This window comes from Taudactylus pleione, unplaced genomic scaffold (assembly GCF_031769625.1).
Source record: "Taudactylus pleione unplaced genomic scaffold, aTauple2 ptg000041l, whole genome shotgun sequence".
Taxonomy (NCBI): domain Eukaryota; kingdom Metazoa; phylum Chordata; class Amphibia; order Anura; family Myobatrachidae; genus Taudactylus; species Taudactylus pleione.
The window spans coordinates 33,351,119-33,377,094 of record NW_028284443.1 but is presented as its reverse complement, the minus strand read 5'-3'; the positions used below and the strand labels follow the sequence as shown (position 1 = coordinate 33,377,094).

At 42.5% G+C, this 25,976-nt stretch overlaps 1 protein-coding gene across 7 annotated transcripts in view; it reads right to left on the bottom strand.

Annotated features, from left to right (window-relative positions):
- Positions 1-25,743, bottom strand: part of UBAC2 (UBA domain containing 2) — a 213,135-nt gene extending 187,392 nt beyond the window's left edge. Inside the window, exons 1-2 of one of the 7 annotated variants that reach the window (XM_088456568.1) lie at positions 25,687-25,743; positions 23,858-24,019 (exon numbers count right to left, since the gene is read on the bottom strand). In XM_088456568.1, coding sequence (XP_088312694.1) covers positions 23,858-23,888 — 31 coding nt within the window. In that variant the 5' untranslated portion in view covers positions 23,889-24,019; positions 25,687-25,743. The other 6 variants (XM_088456554.1, XM_088456545.1, XM_088456574.1 and 3 more) reach the window with 6 other exon arrangements.
- Between the last annotated feature and the right edge of the window lie 233 nt (positions 25,744-25,976).

Genomic DNA, 25,976 nt, shown 5'->3' with positions numbered 1-25,976 from the left:
AGGTAGTTGGTACATGTCAATGTAACATACACATGAATGCCAGAACATAAGGTTTTCCAGCAGAACATTGCCCAGAGCATCACACTGCCTCGGCTTGCCTTCTTGCCATAGTGCTTCTTGGTGCCATCTCTTCCCCAGGTAAATGATGCACCCACGCCAGTCGTCCACATGATGTTAATGAAAACGTGATTCATCAGACCAGGCTACTTTTTTCCTTTGCTTCTTGGTCAAATTCTGACGCTCACGTTGCCATTGTAGACAGTTTTTAGGCGGTGGACAGGGGTCAGCGTGGCCACTTTGACCGGTATGTAGCCCCAAACACAGCAAGCTGTGATGCATTGTGTGTTTTGATAAAGATAATGCTGGCTGTGACAGAAAGTTATCAGCAATTTGTGCTACAGTAGCTATTTTGTGAGATAGGACCAGCCATTCTAGCCTTGCTTCCCATGCGCATCAATGTGCCTTCAGTAACTATTCCCATGTTGCCGGTTATGCCTTCCTTGGGCCACTTTTGGTAGGTACTAATCACTTTATACTGGGAACACCACACAAGACTTTCCATTTTGGAGGTTCTCTGACCCAGTCGTCTAATGCTGGCCATACACCTACGCGATTTCGGGTCGATTACCCGATTTTCAACGCGCTGTACGATGAAACGTGTTTTTTGTTTGCTTTTTTTAGGTAGGATACGATGTGATGTGCGCTCCTGCAGCCATCAAAACGTATTGTGTGATCAGATGTGCTGTCCATCTTATCCGTATGCTGATCGTGCAGTTTATTTCAGCATGCGATGCATCGTGTGTCAGAACATGCGAGAGGCGTAATTTGATTGACAATTTCCTACCAACGCCCACTGCAAACAGCGAGTGGAGGAGAGCAGCAGCGTCAGCCAGGTGGTGAAGATTCTTGCCGTAAACAGCAGGTATGTATTGTTTTCTGCACAGCGATGCCCACTGGCCATCAATCTTTCCCCTGCATTGGCCATGCTTACTATATGCGCATACTGGGGATTAATTTAGGGGCCTGTACACACTGCCAGGACTATGTTTGCCTAGCAATGCCCACCTCTGTCTCACCTTTGTTTGCCCAGCAATGCACACTGGCCACCAATGTTTCCCCTGCAGTGGCCATGTTTACTATATGCGCATACTGGCGTTTATTCAGGGGCCTGTACACACTGCCACATCTATGTTTGCCTAGCAATGCCCACCAATGTTTTGTATATGCATAGTATATATACACATAGGTATTTGTGTATAAAATAATTGAAACTTTATTAATAAAAAGTCAACATTAAGGCCCCCGTTATTTGGGGGGGCTTTTTAATTATGCAGTTCAATGGCCACCCCCACTGTTGGGGATGGCCAGAATAAGTCCAGTAAAGCCCCCTTTATTTGGGGGCCTTTTAAATTATGCAGGTCAATGGCAACCCCCACTGGCCAGAATTAATCCATTTAATTTTAAATGTTTTTTATTTTTTTCAAGCATGTCCTTGGATTGTGAGCCTGAATTTATCACAGGCTTTCTCAAGCTGTACAGGCAGCATGAATGTCTTTGGCGCCAAAGATCCAAGTTGTACAGCGACAAACAGAAAAGAAACCAAGCATATACTGTGCTGGCAGAATTCAGTAAGCCATACCACGATGATGCCTCCATAAACTGGGGGCACACCAAGAATCAAAACCTATGAACATCCTTCATAAAAGAGCACAAGAAGGTGGAGAATTCGAAGAGATCCGGAGCAGGGACTGACAGCATTTCTAGGACGAAGCTGTGGTATTACGACCTCTTCAAATTCGTGGTGCAGCAGGATCCAGTATGTCCTTCAGTCCAAGGAGTGCAGCCTGCAGCAGGAGGATGTGGGGGAACCCGGAGAGACATCTTTGGTAGAGACCCAGCAATGTGAAATGTCAGCAATTATAAATTTTGAGTCCTACCAAACAAATTTTTAGATGTACTCCTCATGGCATGGCACCGCACAGTCCCCGTTAAAGCAGGCCATATATTCAGTCTCTGACCTTTTTGGCCAGAGCACTCCCAGTTTCCATGACCGCGGGGACCTCCATTGAGGGGAACGGAGCAACCTCTTCCAGATTTTCTTTTTCTTCCACTGCAGCTGTGCACAATATCCTTTGCTGGGTGGCTTTCTTGCGCAGGAAGTTGTGCAGTATACAGCAAGCCGCCACCACCCAGTCAATCTTCTCCACCTTCAGATTTATTGGGCTATGCAAAATCCGGAATCAGTTGCTCAATATCCAAAAGCGTTTTCCACAATACACCTTGCACGAGATAGGCGGTAATTAAACACCCGCTTCTCATGAGTCAAGGCATTCTGTGGGAATGGCTTCATGACATGCTCATGAAAGGCGAATGCCTCGTCAGCCACAAACACATAATTTAGGCCATGTTTGGTAGCCTCTGTGGACGGCAAATGCAGGGTGTTAGTGGTGAGCCGGATGTAGAATGCAGTGTTCTTAAATGATCCATCGTCTGTAGAACGGCCGGTCTTCCCCACATCTACGAAGAGGAACTCGTAGTTGGAGTTCACCACCGCCATCAGAACAATACTGAAGTACCCCTTGTAGTTGTAGTAGTAGGACCTACTGTTGGCTGGTGGGGTAATCTTAATAAGTTTCCCATCGATAGCTCCCCCGCAGTTAGGGAACTGCCAACGGTTCTCAAACTCGTCTGCAATGGCTATTCACTCTTCCGTGCTTGTAGGGAACTGTGAAAGAATAAAAAACAAAATTAAATTTATGACATTTGTTTTAATTTTCTCTGTTAACAGACTTCTGACATCCCCAGCACCCCGGACCTTTTGACAAGTGGGGATGAAAGTGTGGAGACAACAACCCCAACAGTTCCAGCTTTCAAAAAGCAACGCCGGAAAACAAAAAATACCTAGGAGGAAGATGACCCACTATTACGAAAGGCCAGAGAAGCCTTATTAAAGCCCCCTGACAAATATGACCACTTTGCTGCATATGTAAGTGCAACACTCAGAGCAATGGTCCAAGACCAACAAATCCATTTTTAGAGACTGACCTCAGAACAGCTCGGCAGTCTCTACTATCAGCGGATGCTAGCATTGTAACCCCACCAGCAGTTCCTGCTCCCAGTACACTCACCACGCTGCCACCCACCTACTATTCTTCTCAAAAGTACCCACCCTACCATCTTGATCCCCTTCCACCTCCTCCTACCAACCTCCTCCCCCACCCACCTCCTCCTCCTCCCCCGCCCACCTCCTCATAAGTAGGATGCTGTATGCAGCATGGTGTTTGTGACACAGACTCAGGCGGCTAATGAACACATGCTGGAAGTGCATCTCAATGGGGCCGGGCCCACTGAGTTTGCACTTTCAGCATGTGTTTGCACCCCTGAAATCTGGGCCGCAAACACCATAGCACATACCACACCATACTTATCAGGGATTGGGTAACTTAGTGATACTTTTAGCATTTTATAATATATGTTTAGTATATTTAAAATTATAATTTATGTTTTATACATTTTATAGGCCAAGTTGACCACAAAAACACAGAAATTTTTTTTTCCTGTCTTTAAAATTAACACACAAAAAAAAGTTTTAATAAAACAATCATCTTGTTTATTTATTAAAAAAAATACTGTGGTGTGTGTTTTATCTTACCTTGCAATAACGGAACTGCAGCACCTTCACGATAGCCATACAGGTCTCTGGGATAATGCGTCCCAAAGCTTGAGCTCAGATGCGGGTCTCAAACTTGAGGTGTTCAAAAGGAGCGTACCGTAACCAGGCACCTCAAAGTCGCCACGAGCCTCTCCTCGGCCGTGATGGCCATCTTAAACTTGGTGTCCTGCTTCTGGATATAGGGGGGTCACCAGACACAGCAATTCCTGGAATGTGGGCTCATCCATCCACAGGAAGTTGCATTAATCGTCCGTCAGCAGGGGCATGTAGGAATGGCTCTCCCTCTCCAGCAGCCAATCCTTTGTCCAGCAGGACCTAATCCTCCTCCTACGCTGGGCCCTCTCCCTCTCCTTACTCAGCTTGACCACAGCATAGGACAGCAGAGCTCTATGACGCCAGGGATCCATCACCACAAAAGAGCAGGATAGAACACAGGAAATAGAGCTGGATAAAGCACTTTGTAAAGCCAGGCAATACAAAGCAAAGCACAGTAGCTAGCAATGTGGAGCATTCAGCAGGGTAAAAACCAAGCCTTACTAATGCAGAGACCTTAAAATGGCTGCTGCTATTTATACCCCCCAGTCAATCCCAGCAACCCCCTAGTGAAGGCACAGCCCTTTATTTAAATTAAGGCGCGATCTATCGCATGATCGCATGTTTTTATGTGCGGCACACAATCAATCGCATCACGATCCACCGTATAGCGACGAGGGATCGTGTGTGAAATTAGCAGGAAAACGTACGGCAGGGACTGCCAGGGAGCTCCTGTGAGTTGAAAGGAAAACGGCACGGTGAGTTGCATCGGCACTCATCGTGTAGGTGTATGGCCAGCTTTAGATCATCACAATTTGGCCCTTGTCAAAGTCTCTGAGATACTTAAGCTTGCCCATTTTTCCTGCTTTGAACACATGAACTTCAAAAACTGACTGTTCACTTACTGCCTAATATATCCCACCCCTTGATAGGTGCCATTGCAATGAGATAGGTGAATTGAATAATATTTACTTCACCTGTCAGTGGTTTTAATGTAACGGTTGATCGGTGTATGTATATACACTGAGAGGCCAGTGTTTAAGTGAACCTGCCATATAATTGACTGCTAAGACAAAGACATATCATGTGGCACCAAAGGATTGTAAATGTGAGATTCAAAAAAGAATGGGTAGATTTTGTAAGTGGCATAGCAGCAGGAGCCAGTCACATCAGCAATGTCTACCAGGAACCACAATATTGCTGAGGCTTTTACACAAGACAGGGTCATGGGTATATCATAAATGGACAATCAAAGAACATCTAGCCAATGGCAGCACAGTGGTTGTAGACTAACCACTAATGAAAGTGGTCGACAGAGGCTTACCTCTAATTAGAGCCTCAAGTCATTAACAGTTGTCACGTACGGAATACTGCAGTCCTACACAGTTTCACTTTACTCATAAAAGGATCATCACTCATGTTCCATTAGTCAGAGTGATTAAACAACCCCATACCTCCACACCCAGTATAGTTAAAATAAGGAACAATCTCCAATGCTCCTCCAATCACCAGCCATCTTTTACAAGGGAAACAACTACCTCACCAAAATGAAATAAATTAGGAAGGTGTAAAACTTTACTAAAAAGTGGATGTCTGCAGGATTCATAGTAAAAGAACTAAGAGGAAGTCTACTATTTCACCTCCAGACAACACAAAGAAAGCCTCTTTATCTATTACAGGGCTCAATAAATACTGGTCACCAGGTCAACTAAGCTATTACTTCTAGTGACTAGATTTTACAAGAGCCAGGAATGAGTGAATTTGTCAGAAACAAAATCCTGACTGTAACAAACAGCTGCACTCTTTCACATGAGCTGGGCAGGGCATTTTGGCTCATGGAGTGGGTGTGATGTTATGCAATCACATGATATGAGGAGAAATGGACACCAGCCCACCAAATTCAGTCATTGTGACTCTGCCCTACTGCCTTAAAATGCCGCCAAGTGGGTGTCTGGAATCTGGTCCTTCTCTACTGTTGGCACAGTGAAGGGGAGCACAGGGCCTGATTCAACTATGCACTGAGGAGACTGAACATAAAGTTACAACCCATTGTAATCAAACAGATGATATAGTTTTTCTAGTACTGTTTAGAATAGAGGTTCCCAAACGTAGTCCTCAAGGCACCCAACAATCCAGTTTTAGAAATATCTATATTTGAACACAGATGACTTAATTAGTATTATTATTATTACCAGTAATTTATATAGCGCACACATATTCCGCAGCGCTTTACAGAGAATATTCGGCCATTCACAGCTATCCCTGCCCCATTGGAGCTTACAATCTATATTCCCTACCACATATTTTTGGAGTGTGGGAGGAAACCGGAGTACCCAGAGGTAACCCACGCAAGCACAGGGAGAATATACAAACTCCACACAGTTAGGGCCGTAGTGGGTATCGAACCAACGACCTCAGTGTTGTGAGGCAGCAACGCTAACCATTACACCATCTGTGCTGCCCAATTAGTACTTCAGTCAATTTGATTTAACCATCCGTGCTCAACCAAGGATATTTCTAAAACCTGAACTGTGGGGGTGCCTTGAGGACTGCGTATGGGGACCTCTAGTTTAGAAAATAAATCAAAGTGTCTGTAAGAACAACAATTAATGCTACAGGGAAGGAAAATTACTCTTCTTCAAATTTTTAAGGAGTATTTTGGACCAAAGAGGAGTATATAATTGTCAGTAATTACATTTAATGGCAACTCAACATTTAAGAAGGGAAGCATTGTTACAAGTGGTATGTCAGTCAGACAAGGCCACTAGACAGTGGGGAGGAGTAAAGAGAGCGATGAATTGTGAAAAAAAAAAAACAGGAAGAGAACATCTCCTCCCTGCTTTTCTCCATTTAAGCAGCCACAAAAGACGTTTCACTTCTCATTTGTATGAACACTATGCCAGTAGGGTCTGCAAGAACAAGACAGAAAAATCTGTGTATTTCTTTGCACTTTTCAAAAACATAAAAAGGTGCCCAAGAGTCATCAACCAACAAAAGTACCAGGCAAGAAAGCCAACTTGGGTGCACTACCTCATGGGCGCCAAGGGGGGGGGACGGGTACGGGTACCAATTACCTGGGCACAGACTTGTTGGAGGGGGCCCAGAGGGGGCCCGGGTCAGATGCCACCCACTTTTCCTCGCTCTTTCCTGTGCTAGGCTTCAGTAGTCTACTCTCCTTTGTCTGTGGGGGGAGCGATGACACTGATTGGGGCCCCCCCTTGGATTTGCGCTGGGCTGAGGGACGACTGCATCGCAACGCTTCAAATATGTTTTTATGTTTGTTCTAAGGGGGGCGTGGCCACACCTTACCCAGTTAGGTCACGCCCCCTTCCCCTGGACCAGCACGACCTAGGTTACATTGGGTGGGATAAATAATACGCAAAAATATTATTACACTTCAGATAAATACAAATTACAAAATACATGAAACTACCAGAGAATCAGAAGCACCACAAATTGTTCATTCTACAGTATCTGCAAAAGCACCAGATGAGGCAGCAGTCTTGGGAGCACTATATAAAATACAATGGGTGGGAAAACCATTACATGCAGATGTGATATACATGGGAAGACTACAAAATACAGAAAGTGAGAAACTACTAATCGAGGTTTGTTATACACATCTCGTAGCATAAAAAAAATGTTACTGACATATTTATCTAATTTAATAGACAACAGAAGGTAGAATAACCAAGAAGGGGTGCTCTACAAGACTTTGCATTATCTACTAGAATATATATCACTTCAGGTAATGTTTGTGTTTAGTTTAAAAAAAATGTTTCATAAAGGGAGTAAGAAAATCTATGAGTTTTATGAGGATACTCCTACAGAGGGCACAAACCTCAGCACAAAATGTCCTTCTACATAAGAGTAACTGGATGAAAGATATAGGCCACTGAGACCCATTGTTCTGGAAAGTCCCAGAGGAAGACAAAATAGGCAGGGTCAGGATAAAGATCAATGGCATCTGGAATACCCGCTTTCCACCTACTATACGTCCATTCCTGAAGAAGAATTATGAATTTGTACTTAAAGTCAGTACTCCAGACAAGCTAATTGTGTTTCAATACTTTTTGATGATTAATGTTCATTAGATATAACTACATTATAAAATGCTTTTTCAACTTTGCATTAAGGTTTCTCACAGAAGTGTAAGAAATACAAGTAATAACTGTTCCAAAGGTAGGTAAAGACAAAAGTATAGACACATTTGGCTTTGAATGGTTTATTATTAAGGCTAACCTAGCATTATGCTACTTCTCTTTTGCCAGGGTCTTCAACTGTGGTTTGTCAACTTTCTCATTAATCATGGTACAAAAAAGGGGTCCACCTTGTCCCATTCTAATATATGCAGTAGCAATGGAGCCCTTGACAGGAGCTATTCATGGTCACATGATCTGTGGCATTGACGGCAAAAAATATGCTTCTATGCTGATTAAGTACTACTTTCAATAACTACCGTAACTCTATATCCTCTCTGATAGAGATCAACGCTCTGCTAAAAAGCTACAGTGAAGACTCTTATTCTTAACTAAACACAGATAAAACTGAAGCCATTGCTTTTCATTTTTCACAAATGCTTCTGTAGCTTTTGCAACAAAGAGAGAAATATTCATGGCAAAGCAAGTGTCTTAAATACCTGGAAATACAACTGCCCCGAGTACCGTTAATGTTCCGTTTATTACATATTAATAAATCATTAAGGATTTCAAAAAGTACACTAGATATCATGGCTTTGGCAAAATGTAATACTCAAAATGCTAATTATTTCTACACTTATGTACTTGTTTTATACTATTCCAATACGTGTTCCTAAAAACAGTCAAGTGTTAGTTACTGTATATGGAAAGGGAGCAAGCAAGAATATCTAATGATATATTAACAAGATTGTTAGGAGGCAGGGCTTGCAACAGAAATCTTGGGGCCGGTACACTAGTTACTCTGGGGCCCCTTCCCGCCACCTCAACCACCACCCTCAACACTCCGCACACAGGGTCTGCTTCAGAGATGGACGGATTTGCAGAGCGGCACAGTGGTTGTGCAAATCCGTCCATCTCAGATGCAAATAGAGAAGGAGGTGTCAGACACCACCTTCCTGCATTTGTTATCCCAGCACGGCAATTGACGTTCCAGGCTGGGATCTCCATAACGACCAATGGTCGTGATGTTTGTTCCTTTGGTCAGGCTCCAGGAGTGGATGCTTCCTGGCGCCTGGACATGCAAGAGGCCAGGAATCTGCATCCGCCGACGCAGACCCCAGTCTCATCCTTCCCGGAAAATGGGGATGCCACACCTCTGTTCTGTCCCCAAAGAGCAGCAGCATGTCAATCTTGCTGTAGAATGGGGGGGTCCTGTGAGCGTAATTGCAGGACCCGTTCTGCACATGCGCAGAACAGGTCGTGCACATGCGCAGAGCAGAAATACCGGAGATGTACATGCATCATCAGATGAACGTACATCTCTGAATCAGGCCCACAGTCCACCTCTATCTTTGCAATAGACATGTCTTAACCAAATGCAACTTCTGCTCTATCTATGCAGTGCCTTGCAAAAGTATTCATCCCCCTTGGCTTTTTACCTTCTTTGTTACATTACAACCTGAAAATTTTTATTTATTTTTTATTCTGAATTTTATGTGATGGATCTGCACAAAATAGTCTAATTTGGTGAAGTGAAATGAGAAAAATATATATAAAAAAGAATCTTTATAAATAAAATTCTGAAAATTGGCATGTGCATATGTAATCACCCCCTTTGCTATGAAGCCCCTCAAAAGTTCTGGTGCAACCAATTACCTTCAGAAGTCACATAATTAATTAAATGAAGTCCACATGTGTGAAATCTAAGTGTCACATGATCTGTCAGTATAAACACACCTTTTCTGAAAGGGCCCAGAGGCTGCAACACCACTAAGCAAGAGGCATCAAACCATGAAGACCAATGAGCTCCCCAAACAAGTCAGGGACAAAGTTGTTGAGAAGTACAATTCTGGGTTGGGTTATAAAAAAATATCCAAATCTTTGATGATCCCCCGGAGTACCATCAAATCCATCATCATCAAATGGAAAGAACATGGTATCACAACAAACCTGCCAAGAGAGGGCCGCCCACCAAAACGCACAGACCACGCAAGGAGGGCATTAATCAGAGAGGCAGCACAGGGACAAAAAGGTAACCCTGTAGGAGCTGCAGAGTTCCACAGCAGAGACTGGTGTATCTGTGCATGTGACCACAATAAGCCGTACACTCCATAGAGCTTGGGTTTATGGAAGAGTGGCCAGAAAAAAAGCCATTACTTAGTGATAAAAAATAAGAAGACACGATATGAGTTTGCCAAAAGGCATGTGGCCGACTCCCCAAATGTATGGAGGAAGGTGCTCTGGTCAGATGAGACTATGTCCAAATCATAACTGTACACCTACATTCTACATTATTAACCTGGTGCTGGCTACACATGTGGTGATTTAAATAGGAAATCACTGCCTGTATTTGGCAAAAACAGACACACAGAAGATAGGCAAGCAAATAATCTGAGGGAATTATAATGGGTCCTGTTCAAAACATTAAAGAACAAGACTAGAACAAAGATCTTACAATCTAAAATCTAAATATCCTGAGGTCCCTGGCATTTTTCACCAAAAAGAAAATAAACTAACATTCACAAAAATCCAGATAATGACATTACTTTCTAAGTAATAAAGTAGGGAAAAGTCAGACATTTCACCAGCCACAGCAGGCTAGAGTGGCTGGAGGATTTAAGGCTCCCAGGAAGCAAAGAGATTATGGTGGCTCTGTGGATCCACTGCAGGAGGCCAGACAAAGAGGGCGCCCCGGCTCTGTGATGTAAAGATCCGCGGCAGGTGAACCAGGCGGTCCGGGAGAGAGGCCTGCCACGGACAAGGAGCGGGCTGCACCGCTGCATAGAAAGTGGAGGCGGCTGCATCCCCACCCACAGAGTCTCCAGGGCACCAGCAGAGTGATGCGGCAAGGGTGTCCGGGAAGCTACACAGCCGGGGGCCAACCTGTCAAAGGAGGTGCAACCGAGCTGCCTGCACCAAAGAGATCCGCAGTCAGAGTCCAGGGGGATCCATTCAAACTGGCCTAGCTACAGTATCTTGTATACCTGGTGTACAGTGGTGCCCACAGCCCGCTGTTCCATTTGCGTATCACTTCATTGTCAGGCTGCCTGTTCCTGCTCCTCTTAGGTGGACTGTGGCTGCGGCAGAAGGGAGGCAGACCAGACAGGAACAGAACGGAGGGGTGCAGTGTCATGCGTAATAATGTCACAACGTCATTCATACTATGGGCACGAACCGAACCAGTTCACTGGGAGGGGGCTACCCTTGCTGGCTGCTGCTTATTAATTAGATTATCTTTGCCGCGCATGCGGCTTGTAAGTTTATAACTAACAATTAGGTGCTATGACCCCATTCTTTGCCCCTCTGAACCAGGACGGGAGCACCCTTTGTACCCCCCTGTCACCGGGCCTGTTGGGAAGTATAGGTTATGCCGACCTTGATAGCTATCAAAAAGCTTGTATTTTTCACTGGTAGAAATCCTGGTCACCTCCTAAAATCTATAGACGAATTTTAAGAAATCAGAATGGTATGTACTTCCTTCTATGACTCCTCCACCTCCACTAACCAAACTTTCCTCAAGTATATTTTATGGTACGCTAGTTTGGAATGAAATGATTAAGAATAATGGCACTAAATCACTCACACCAAACCATGGGGGCTCATATCCCCAACCATCAAAAATTTGGTTCAAGTGAGGATTTCAAAGCTGAAGGATCTATATACAGACTATACCCAAAACAGTTTTGAACAATTTAACCTTAAATTTAATCTCTTGAAATGAGATTATCATAAAGGTCTCTAGATTAGACATATTACTGGTTCTACCCAAGAATATTAGCAGGAGAATTAGCCTGGCCTTTGCTTTACTCTACAAGGAACAAGTATTCATTACTATAGGCAACCATTTTGAAACAGTATAGAACCTATTACGAATGTGGACTATGGCCCTGATTCAGAGCCGGACGCTCTGACAGAGCGCTCGCTCGGAATCAGGGCTGCTTCTTTTTTTTTTTTTTTTTATGCCACCCACAGCCAATGCGAGCGGCCAGGATGATGGTCGCGATCGTCAAGACCATCGCGACCATCGGGCATCCGACGAGACCCTTGTGGTAGGGTCTCATGCCCACAAACACCAGAGAGCTTTCGGCTCAGAGCCGAAAGCTCTCCCACTGACATCACTAGTGATGTCAGGGGGGCCGCCCCCAAACGGTAGGCATTCTCATGGGAACACCTCCGTCTGGGCAGCCACCCCCCCCCCGGCCCGCCCACCAAAGGGGGTGTGCTGTCACTCAATATCGACAGCACGCCCCCTTTGGTGCGAGACCCGGAGCGACGGATTGCCCGTCGCTATCCGGGTCTCGCGCATGCGCACGACGGAGCCGGCTCCGTCGTGCACATGCGCTCTGGGCCACCATCGACCCGGTTGCGAGCGCTCAGCGCTTGCGACCGGGTCTGAATCAGGCCCTATATGCTCACTGCAAGATATTATAAGAATCCATAAGAACCATGGAGATTCACGGCTCTGCTAGAGAATGTGGCTCCAAAGGTGACATTTCAAATCCTTTAAATTCTGAGTGAATGCACTTAGATTGATCTATGGCTCCACAAATCCCTGAACCACAGATAGCTCTTATCCTCATGGTGCAAGATCTGTGGTCTAACGCTTTAAACAACCTCCACAGCTTAGAATTTGGTTACATATTTTCCCATTAAACAAACTAAATGTGATATTATGCATAACACATAATTAAATTAGTAGCACAAATGGTGACCACAACGTTATAGAAAACTATTTTTTGGGACGAAAACTTAATTAAAAGTCATATGCGGCCCATACACAGTGCGATTTTTTTACACGATGTGCGCAATTTCGTTCAATCATAATGATCAATCGTGCACACTGTGTGTTGTTTCAGTGTGCATACGATGCCGAAGTGCATCCCCGAACTCGTTTAGTTGGATCGTAGATCTTACTGCAAAACAGTAAGATCTATGATCTGGAGTACAATTTTAATACACTTCTATGCATCGTATTGGAAGATCATAACGATCAATCGTACAGCATTTGACCACATCGTGTGAAGAATTTTAAGGGAATCGTACTACACATCTTACCAACTTATCATCGCACCCTGTATGGGGCCCTATATAAAGGGATAAAATAAAAAAAAAACAATTCATACAACAAAAGTTACATTTAGTAATTTAATTGCAACATTTCCGTGAAAAAAATAAATAATAAAGGGACTGTTTGCAATGGTATATCCCGTCGTGGGATAAATGACCGGCGTCTATATCTAGACGCCTGCTCATTTCCCGGACGCCGGGAGACAGGCGCCCGGCATCCCGATCGAGCGGACAGCCGCGCGGGGGGGCGGAGTTGGGGTTAGGTTTAGGGCAGCCAGGGGGGGACTTAGGGTTAGGCATCCCCCCGGGAGGGTTAGGGTTAGGCTAGGGGGAGGGAGGGTTAGGCACCCCCGGGGGGGACTTAGGGTTAGGCACCCCCCCGGGGGACTTAGGTTTAGGCAGTGGGGAAGGGGGGGGGGGGTTAGGGTTAGGCACTTAGAAGGGGGATTAGGGCCAGGCAGAAGGGGGGGAGGTTAGGGTTAGGCACCCCTAAGGAGTGTTAGGGTTAGGGCGGTTAGGTTAGATTAGACAATACTTACCTTACCACGATCGGGATTTCTAGCGGTCGGGCTTCCACTGCCGGGCTCTGCTGTTTTGTCGGGCTGCCGCTGCCGGGATTCGAACTCCCGGCCATGCGGCAGCCAGCATATCATACCGATCCCGTTTGCAATCTACCACTCCAATACCTTCTGTCCTAGAATACACTGCACCACTTCCAGCAGATTACAGATGTGCATAGTATAGGAATAAAGTTAGACGATGGAGCCTTTTCCTACCTGAGACTGAAAATTAATTAGCCAATGACAGTGTACAACTGCCACCTGTCCTCCTATACTCCACTTTTCTGCGCACTCAGTAATGATCCTGAGTGCCAGAAGCCGACGAGGTAGGCAGGACTAGACAGGCAGGGAATAATTCATTTTTACAATTAACATATTTGGGAGAGGAACAAAAACAAATCTATTGATATATACTTTTAGCATTAATAGTTTTAGAGCACACATTTTTCTCGTTTTTATTGAAATTTAGGAAATTAAAAATCCATTGAATAACCTGAAATGGTACAAAGGAATGCAATGAACTGCTAGCCATAAAAAAAAAAAAAGTTAGCCCTTGGAGTATTAGACATACTTTAGCCAGCCCTAGGATTGGTAATGCTACTCAAGCACTCTGGCCACTTCTCTCCTCTTATAAGGAGCTAACTGTGTTTAAAAATTCTCACCCAGTTGCTGCCTTCAAAAGAGGTAGAAATTTGAGGGACATAATTGTGAGCACTGACATCACTGGTATTGGTATCCCGCATACACCGAAAGTATACAGAAAACCTCAAGGCTTCTACAAATGTAACAACTGTGTAGCATGTAGTTATATGGTGTATTGTAAATCATTTGTACAAGCACATAGTGGAAAGAGTTATGATATATGTTCGAACCTGCAACATCACGCATGTTGTTATGTTATTGTGTACCCATGTACGCTTCAATATATGGGACAGACTACCCGCAAATTCAGGGAGCGTATTACATACATCGGTCTGCAATTAGGATGTACAATGAAGGTAGACAGACCGTTCAACTGGTGGCGCGTCATTTCAGAGTGTCATGAGTGCCTAAGGGGATCCTGAGCCAGCAGAAACAACTTGCCGAGTACTTCACTTATAACAACTCTCTTTCCCGGACCTATTATCGTTAAACAGTACTCAGCTGCAGCCAGGACTTAAACTCTAAAGGTGCATACACACACAACGATTTTTTGAATGATTATCGTTAAACGATATCGTTTAACGATAATCGTTTGTAAAAATCGTTCACTTTCTGAGTCAAACGATGAACGATTATTGTTCATGCGCGTTCACGTTTGTAGTTTGTAGTTCAGTCAGACTTGTCAACTCAACGATTTTCATTAAGTTAATATGCAAAAATCTTTTGTAGTTCATAAAAATCGTTCATTACATTTAAATTAACATAGTAAATGAACAACTTTAGTAAACGATTTTAGTTCATTTTTTTCAAGGTAGAAAATAGTTTACTAAAATCGTTCATTAACTCAATCGTTGTGTGTGTGTGTATGCAGCTCCAGTAGTGCAGGCTCAAGATCACAGACAAATATTAAAAAGGGAACAAGACACTTCAAACATGACTAAATGGCATAAGAAACTTAAAGCACTAGCTAAATATACCATTTAACTAGATGACACCAGGAACTTAATGCACTAGTTAAATATGCCAACTACAGTATATAGAAATAACTAGATAGCTAAAACTAGATATAGAAAACCACTAACTAAATATTCAGAATAGCTAGCAGATTGTTTTTTGAATAGCACAGATAGTTGCACTGCAGGAGAATGCTGAGTAGATCTTTCCAAACAGCACAAGTCATTTGCACAGTGGAGAAGTGCTAACAAGTTTTCTGCATAGCACAGATAATTGCACTGTAGAGATATGTTGTCCAGATCTTCCATAAAGCACAGGTGATTTACACAGTAGAGAGACACTGGGCAGATCTTCTAAATAGCTCAGATTAGTTGCACTCTAGAGACATACTGACAGGGTTTTGGGCTCCTAAATAGCTCAGAGGAATAAACTGGAGACACTGGGCAGATCTTCTGAATAACCTAGATTGATTGCACTATGGAGAAATGCTGATAGCACAGATAAATGCACTCTACAAAGCAGCATAAAGCAGGTATCCAACTAAACGCCAGGACCAGACTGAGTACAACCCAAAAAAGTGTCAGAAGGAAATCCCTAAAAAGGCTGAGCAGCCAATCATTACAGTTTCAGAAATCAGCTAGGTTCTGAACACAGCAGCAGCAATCAAGATTCAGAACACAGCCCGTTGCTAAGAGAATAATTAAAGCCACTAGAGCTTACCTCCCCAGGACCTGCTGAATTTCTGGATTCTGACACAGAAGCAGGGGCGTCTTTACAGTGGAGGGGGCCCATGCTCATTCCCCGTCCAGGGGCCCCTCCTCTCTTCCCGGCAGCCGACTGATGCAGCTGGCCAGCCACCGGAACATTAGTAGACTCTGGGCACTAGAGTGTGCCCAGAGTCTACTGCGCATGCGCAAAAAGCAATCCTTCACTGCCTTGGTCTATGGCTGTCCTCCTACCTCTATGACCATTGCTTTTTTTGTCTCCTCCCATGACTCCCCCACCCCCCTCACTTCCACTAACGGTAGGCATTCCCCAAGGTTCTGTTCTTGGACCTTACCTATTCTCACTCTATACATCTTCTTTAGGTGACCTAGTCAGCTCTTTTGGCCTCCAATATCATCTATATGCTGATGATACTCAGATCTACCTCTCTTCCCCTGACCTCTCCTTACTCATATAACCAACTGTCTCTCTGCTCTTTCTTCCTGGATGTCCCAGCGCATTTTTAAACTAAACATGTCTAAGTCTGAGCTGATCATCTTCCCACAATTTCATTATTTATTGATAGCACAAATATCTCCTCTAGCCCCCCAAGTGCGCTGTCTTGGAGTTATCCTTGACTCCTCCCTCTCCTTCAAACCACACATTCAGCACCTCACGCAGTCCTGCCATTTCCATCCCAAAAATATCTCCAGGATCAGACACTCTCTCACCCTGGATACTACTAAGACCCTCATCTACTCACTGGTCATCTCCAGATTGGACTACGTTAACTTCCTCCTATCTGGTCTCCGTGACTCCAACCTCTCTCCACTCTAATCTTTCCCCAATGCTGCTGCCTAGCTTATCTTCTACATCTGCCTCCCATCTCCTACAAGCCCTACACTAAATTTGATGCTCCATCAGGGTATACTAACTTTAGAAATTTTCTGGATGTATGGGGAATTATACAGATACGATATTAATATATGAAATAGCCGTATCTATGAGCATATATATTTACTGCATTTGATGACCGAGCGTAATGAATTATTAATTATTGTTTTTATGCCAAACCTGCTAAACATACTCATTAAGAGATGTATTTTATCAATCAAGCATAGTCACCACACAAGTGATATTTAAAATTATACATAATATGAGATATGTTATCTATATTACAAAATTTTTATAGGATTGTTCAAGGGGGCCCTATCAGAATTTTCTAAATCAGAGCATAAGAAACCTGAATTTTTTAAAAAGGAAAAAATTATAAAAGAAATATTTTAATAGGATTTAACCATACACAAATATATTATATATATATATATATATATATATATATATATATATATATATATATATGTATGTAGAAAATGAAAGGTGGCGGCACTCACAGGTCTGATAAAATAAAAGAATCAAACTGACAACTTTGTCCGCCTTGGTCAACGTTTCAGTCGCACGTGACTTATCAAGAACACAACAATAATAGCAAATGTGCATACCTTTATAGCAGTATGTCCAAGGTGATAGGTGCGGTGTTATGCTCCATGCTGTCAGGGGCCAGGGTCTGATATCATCCTCTTGCGCCTCCCAGGCATTGCGACCCGAGCGTGATGACGCGTCACGCTGTGCTAGATGCTCAGGCACTACACAGGCTTGATGAATCTGGTGCCCCCGGTGGATTGGAGGAAACATTACCACTCGATATAGTGGATATATGAAAATAAACAGTGAAGCACTGACTTGCAAAATTGATCATGGAAATATAAACATTGTTTAAAATGTGTATACAATATAACATATATAGTGTGAGTAAGAACCCACACGTGCAAGTAATCAAAAAAATGGTTAAAGGATACAAATAACTCCTGCAAATAAGAAAGAACATATAAAATACACACCCAAGTGCTCATAAATGGTGAATGTGAGAAAAATGAATATAGATAATAGATATTGTATATATAATCCAGAAAGGGTTAGAAAACATATAGAAAAATAATGAAGGTATGTAAAAGAAAAAACTTTAGAACTAAGTACAGTATATGAACATGCAGATATGTATAAACGGCATGTATACTATCAAGAGGATCCTAGGAAGGATGCATTAATTAATGCATCTACAAACTAATAACCAAACATCATAAAAAAACAATAAAACATGTGTCTACAAAAAAATATGACAAAAAGAAGTGTCCAAAAACTATGAATGAATATATCAAAGAATTACATTAGAGAGATAGAGTAATGTTCTCTATGAGGATAAATAATCCATGGTCTCCAACTATGACGACCAAAAGGCTGTATAAGAGGCAAACGGGAATCTCCACAGAGCTATGCCCAGAGATGTACTAAAGTGGTCACCAAAGTTACAAAGTTATTATTTTTGTAGACACATGTTTTATTGTTTTTTTATGATGTTTGGTTATTAGTTTGTAGATGCATTAATTAATGCATCCTTCCTAGGATCCTCTTGATAGTATACATGCCGTTTATACATATCTGCATGTTCATATACTGTACTTAGTTCTAAAGTTTTTTCTTTTACATAGCTTCATTACTTTTCTATATGTTTTATGACCCTTTCTGGATTATATATACAATATCTATTATCTATATTCATTTTTCTCACATTCACCATTTATGAACACTTGGGTGTGGATTTTATATGTTCTTTCTTTTTTGCAGGAGTTATTTGTATCCTTTAACCATTTTTTTGATTACTTGCACGTGTGGGTTCTTACTCGCACTATATATGTTATATTGTATACACATTTTAAACGATGTTTATATTTCCAAGATCAATTTTGCACGTCAGTGCTTCACTGTTTATTTTCATATATCCACTATATCGAGTGGTAATGTTTCCTCCAATCCACTGGGGGCGCCAGACTCATCAAGCCTGTGTGGTGCCTAAGCGTCTGGCACAGCGTGACGCGTTATCACGTTGGTAACGTCATCATGCTTGGGTCGTGATGCCCGGGAGGCGCACAAGGATGATATCAGACCCTGGCCCCCGGCAGCATGTAGCATAACACCGCACCAATCACCCTGGACATACTGCTATAAAGGTATGCACATTTGATATTATTGTTGTGTTCTTGATAAAAGTCATTTGCGACTGAAACGTTGAACAAGGCGGAGAAAGTTGTCAGTTTGATTCTTTCATTTCATCAGACCTGTGAGTGCCAGCTTTCTTTTTCTGCATATGTAAGTGGGTGTTCTTTTGAACTCCCAGGAAGGCACCAAGGCAAGTTAATTGTATAGCAGTGATGCGGAGTGCCGGCCTCTCCATTGTATGTATGATATATATGTATGATATATATATATATATATATATATATATATATAAATAAATAAAGGAGTGCGCCACAAAAGGAATCTCTAGCAGATAATTGGTCGAACCAATTGTTGTTATTTTGGAGTATTAGATATTCTATTCCAGGGAACACCTCCAGCACTAAAAATATGTATACCTTAGGGAAAAGAAATTTCTTTTGGATAAATGGGATTAGATTGCTGGTTACATATATGTGTCTACTATATAATGATTAAGATCCTGTGCGTGATATTACATCTTTTGTGTTAGAGTGGGCCTAGGCATAGAAAGACTATTTTTTTTCTAATAATCTTTGAAAGCAAAATTCAACTAAGATTGCGATTGTTATTCATGCTATGCAATGATAATGTGTTACAATAATTAGTAAGTATAATCTACGGAAAAAAGCAAAGGGCTAGATGCAACAAAAACATAGAAATTGCAAACCGGACTTCTGGCGGGCAGAGGATGGTGTATGGCTGCTTTACAGTATACCAGGGCTCCTCCATGATGCTAGAAATCTAACTCCATCTCACCTTCATTCCTGCCTCTACCTATAATATATTAATCTATCTGCATTGCTGAAGGTTGAGGGCTGACTGCCATTGCTTGGTGTGAACTCCCAGCTCTTGTTCCCATATCTTCTATACCTGAGCTGTGGATTCCCTCCCCATCCTAGTTGTTTTCCCCTTCCGTTCTCCACCTGCCCTTGAACTGAGGGACTGGAGTAGGTGCCTGCCATGGGATCTGTAGGTGTGGTGTGGGAGGCTGAACCGTAAGATCTGTCTGGATGGTGAATTCTCCGGTGAGCTGCTAACACTCTTAGCTCCTCCCGCTGACAGTGTGGAAAGTGTCATAATTCCCCTGACTCCACTCTCCAGCTCTGAGTGTCCAACCGCGTCCTCTCGGGACTGTGCTGCAGATATGTCCTCATTGCTGAGTCACTGGATGCCTGTCTCTACGGTGCCTCCCATGTGATACCTTGGACCTCTGTGTCCGCTTAGGATTTAATTTCCCGGCGATTCTGACACTCACAGCTGCTGATTGTATCGGGACACTGACTGATACTAATCCTTGCCAATGTGCCTGTTTCTTTGCTTTTGGATACGGTTCCTGGATCCATACACTCCAAACTGGACTCTACCTTAATTTGCTATATTATATTTGCTGTTATGCTCTCACATATCCACAGTAATGTGTTAATGTATCGCTTGTTTTATTCACTGATACTACTTGTCTTCATGAATAATATGCCAAATAGGGATATTCTTCTGACTGACAAATTTTGTATTTTACACAGATTTATTTATTAACTGTATTTATTTGTCTGTGCATCCTAATGTGACTTCCTTGCTAGAATATCACACCTCCTCCCCTCAGGTTAACTACTTCTACCAACCTTGGGGATACATTACAACATACATCTTTGATATCTCTGCTATGCAGAAAGCTGGATGATGCCTGGGTTTCTTTACAAACTGTATTGTCACACCTTATCTCTGTCACCTCCTATGTAGCCGACTCCCAGCACAATCCCAGTGATAGTGCTAGCATACTACTTACAATGCTGAATGCTGCTCTATCTCCCACACAGGTCATTACTTCCCCTCACCCTGTTTTGGTCAACCTGGGTACTCCTGATAATTGTCTTACATTTACATTCAGTGATATACCTGAGAAGGTCGAGAAGTCTAATCTGGCCAATTTGTTTACTGAAGATTTATCTTCCCTTCACATTTCCCTCTTTGGTCATGTACAGTACCTATGCTTACTGCTGCAAAGGATCTCCTGAGCCTCTCTATGTGGAAGATTGATTTTCACCTTTACCAGCCATCTAGGATTCCATTAGATTACACCAGGGGATTGGGCAAGTCTTCCTATTATTTATCCCTAGACAAGGTGAAGATTGGTGCCTAAATATGTTAGCCTGTTTATCGATATATTCTGTCTGAAGTATTGCTACTTTGAAAATCTATTGGATTCTCCCTAGGTCATTCTTCAACTACGACTGACATGTCATTCTTTAAAGTTCATTACTTATATAATCTTACCCATCATTGCATACAGTCAGGTGCATAATATTGGGACATTGACAGAATTTTCACATTTTGGCCTCTATTCACCACCACAATGGTTTTGAAATGAAACTAACAAGATGTGCTTTAACTGCAGACTTTCAGATTTAATTTGAGGGTAATTACATCCAAATCAGGTGAACGGTGTAGGAATTACAACGGTTTCTATATGTGCCTCCCACTTTTTAAGGGGCCAAAAGTAATGGGACTATCAACTCAAAAGCTATTTCATGGACAGGTGTGGGCTATTCCCTCGTTATTTCATTATCAATTAAGCAGGTAAAAGGTCTGGAGTTGATTCTAGGTGTGACATTTGCATTTGGAATCAGTTGCTGTCGACTCTCAATATGAGATCCAAAGAGCTGTCACTATCTGTGAAGCAAGCCATCATTAGGCTGAAAAATAAAAATAAACCCATCAGAGAAATAGCAAAAACATTAGGTGTGGCCAAATCAACTGTTTGGAACATTCTTAAAAAGAAAGAATGCACCGGAGAGCTCAGCAACACCAAAATACCCAGATGACCAATGAAAACAACTGTGGTGGATGACAGAAGAAGAATTTCCCTGGTGAAGAAAAACCCCTTCACACCTTCACAACAGTTGGCCAAATCAAGAACACTCTCAAGGAGGTAGGTGTATATGTGTCAAAGTCAACAATCAAGAGAAGACTTCACAACAGTGAATATAGAGGGTTCACCACAAGATGTAAACCATTGGTGAGCCACAAAACAGGAAGACCAGATTAGAGTTTGCCAAACAACATCTAAAAAAGCCATTACAGTTCTGGAACAACATCCTATGGACAGATGAGACAAAGATCAACTTGTACCAGAGTGATGCGAAGAGAAGAGTATGGAGAAGGAAAGGAACTGCTCATGATCCAAAACATACCACCTCATCAGTGAAGCATGGTGGTGGTAGTGTCATGGCGTGGGCATGTATGGCTGCCAATGGAACTGGTTCCCTTGTATTTATTGATGATGTGACTGCTGACAAAAGCAGAATGAATTCTGAAGTGTTTTCGGGCAATATTATATGCTCATATTCAGTCAAATGCTTGAGAACTCATTGGACGGCGCTTCACAGTGCAGATGGACAATGACCCGAAGCATACTGCAAAAGCAACCAAAGCGTTTTTTAAGGCTAAAACGTGGAATGTTATGCAATGGCCAAGTCAATCCCCTGACCTGAATCCGATTGAGCATGCATTTCACTTGATGAAGACAAAACTGAAGGGAAAATGCCCCAAGAACAAGCAGGAACTGAAGACATTTGCAGTAGAGGCCTGGCAGAGCATCACCAGGGATGAAACCCAGCGTCTGGTGATATCTATGCGTTCCAGACTTCAGGCTGTAATTGCCTGCAAAGGATTTGCAACAAAGTATTAAAAAGTGAAAGTTAGATTTAGGATTGTTTAGTTTGTCCCATTACTTTTGGCCCCTTAAAAAGTGGGAGGCACATATAGAAACCGTTGTAACTCCTACACCGTTCACCTGATTTGGATGTAATTACCCTCAAATTAAATCTGAAAGTCTGCAGTTAAAGCACATCTTGTTTGTTTCATTTCAAAGCCATTGTGGTGGTGAATAGAGGCCAAAATATGAAAATTCTGTCAATGTCCCAATATTTATGCACCTGACTGTACATCATCTGTCATTTGTCATTGACACTATATTGATCTCTGTTTACTTCCAAGTTTTGTTATTTTTCTTGCCCATATGGTAACTCTTGCCCTATAACCTGCAATTTAATTTGTTCATATGTTTTTTTGTTATAGGATCTCCCCTTTCCTTGTTCTCCCTTCCGAAATTATTATGCTATTGTCCTTTTCTTTTTTGTTTACTATAATCTATACTCACCTTGTTAAGGATTCACGTTCTTCATTACATCACTCCTCATACTATGTTTCATGTTGTGTCAATTGCTTACTTATTGCTAATTTGCTAGGCGCTTTTCCATGCTACTTGTATTCTTTAGCTATATTCTGTATGGTAATACTGCCCCTTTGCCTTACTGCAAAATATTTGTCTTTTGATGACATTTTCTTGTTGAAGTCTTTCAGTAGATGTATATTATTTGAAAAATTTCCAATAAAAACATTAAAAAATTCAATCCATTCCTACTATCTTTGTGAACTCATTGGCAATTAGTCCACTGGGATGTAGCACTATAATCTTGCCGAGACAGCTCCTCCGGTAAATTGCGAAGTCCTTACTTCTGGGTTCCGGAGTCAGCCGATGTAATGCACATGAGCAGCTATTGGGATGTGCATGTGTAAGGGTCAAGTAATGAAGATGGATCTTCTCTGTAAATGTTAGTGGTACTGTAGCCAGTGGTGTCATGAGAGGGGTGCGGGCCTCGGAGGGGGTGACACCAAATGCCGGTTTCTCTGCAGTGACAGGAGCCAGGTGCTGCAGTGTGACATTCTCCTGCAGCAGCTGGCTCCTGTGATAGAAGAGGAGCCGACAGTGCTGACAGCTCAGTCTCCTGGGTCAGCCCTGCATCTCCACGTGGAGGTTACAGCGGTATAAAAACATACTTTCTTTGGGACTTTGAACAAGCCACTTTTTATCTATACATGTGCCTGGCACCGCAAAGTAATATCAACAGGGCAAGCAAAGTGTGATATCAGTCTCTCTTTTCACAATAATACAACTACATTCATATTGTATGTCCTGTCCTTATACTTACAAAGTCCACTGGAGCCAGTACTAGCAATCATTGTGTTATTGTTCTCCGCCCAATGCAGAGCTCATGACAGGTTGTATTCTTCAATCCGAGTGTGGCAGAAAGCGTGTACAATCTCACATCGTTAACATCCAATCTAGGAGACTTATTGCATTTGATTTCAAGCTGCAAGACAAGGAAACAGTTTTTACGTATACACATCTCCATTTAGGAAGCTGTGGCCATTTAGCTGTGTTCCAATACTATAATCTCTGTGTTAAAGGCATACCTAGGCAAATGACTACACACAAACAATAATAATAATCATTAAAAAGAATTAGAACAGTGGTTATCAAGCTCGGTCCTCTGGACCCCAAACATTTCATGTTTTCCATATCACCTGCGAGTCTTTAAAATGTGACAGTTGGGAATACACCTGTGCCCCTGCTGAGCGGTCTGAAAAATGTGACCTGTTAGGGGTCCTGAGGACCAGGGTTGAGAAATACTAAACCATATGTGTTGCCCTATTTAGGTTTACTAGAGACGTGGTTCAACAGAAAAACAGAGTTGGGTCATGTCTTGAGGATTTCTGTCTGTGGAAGCAGGAGGGATAATTACTGACCCTGTAAAAAGATAAACTCACCTGTGCATGATTAAAGAGAACCAGAAAACATGACCTGGTGGGGGTACTTTAGGACTGGAGGTGAGAACAACTGCTGCATAAACAATAGTGGTAGAATGATTTTTTTATACGAAGCACTTAATGACAGGTTATCCAAACAAGGGGGGGTGTATTCCTATGTGTGTGTACATGTATTTCCCTGCACACAGACAGTAATACCCTGATAATGTATCCGGCTCTGAGCTGCTGAAGAACAAGATGAGACTAGCAGCAGCTGCCCATTACTGGCATGCCTACTCATAATGACATTCATTTAGTGAGCCACACACCGAAACAGCTGCAAATCCATAATAACGCTATATAAGCACATGCCTGGTGTACTGACCACATGACAGGCGCCGGTATCACACAGCCACCAAGCTGACCGGTGTGTCCTGGAAGTTTTACAGCACAACTATAAACAAGGAAAGCCCATTACCTACTACGAGGCAGCCATTGCTAGCAATCCCAGAGACCGTTAAACTACATCTCCCAGAATGCCACAGGCTGCTACACCTACGGGTGCGCGTAGGGGACATAAAGAACGATAACAATGGTGGATTTGATGCTCGTTGCCACAGATTTTGACTGTGGGTAATACATTTTGTATTACTTCACGCTTTCTGTATAAAGAGAGAACAGATAGTAGGTAATACTGTAACTGTACGCTAAACACTTGACATTAATACATAGCTGGTGACATGGCCTTTATGGAGCAAATCACCTCGGGATTTCGGGCAGTTAAGGATCTATACATGGAAATATTTATTTTCTATGAGTCCGTATACACATGCATCTGTGACACCACAAATGACAAAACAAACTCCAATGGTGCAATTCCCAGTGTTTAAGTTATTATTCCCTGAAACACCATGTAGCATTTCTTATACTGTTTCATAAAAATAAATGATTTCATAATGATACATTATTACATTGCTACATGGCTTGTTAAAACAAGCTCTAGCTGTGCTGATCAAGTGGAAGACGAGACAAAGCAGGGAGGGAGCTGCAAATTTATTTCCACTGTGGGGAAAAAAAGCTTTGTTTTGAACCTAAAAATGTGAGATATATTCTTGACACTAATAATGGTATGTAAGGATAGATAATTGTAGCATATTTCATCTAGGTAGTTCATCCATCCAGGGCCGGTGCTAGGGTGTTCGGCGCCCCCCTGCAAACTATAAATTTGTACCTTCTCTCGCACGCGCCTTCAACCACAAAAAAGGCATGTAGCCTCACAAGGAAGGAGCATGGCTACACAATAGTACCACCACTTCAAATTACTCCACACTGTAGCACAAACTTATTCACATTCCACTGCACAGATGGCCTGATTTAGTAAGGATCACTATTGTGATTGCAGCTCTGTAATCCCACGCAGGTCTGCTGCCGAAAATATGCTAATGAATGCAATCACAAAACTGTTGCACCGTCAGCATAGAGATGCCCACTGCCTCCCAATACAGCTATCTCACATCCGTA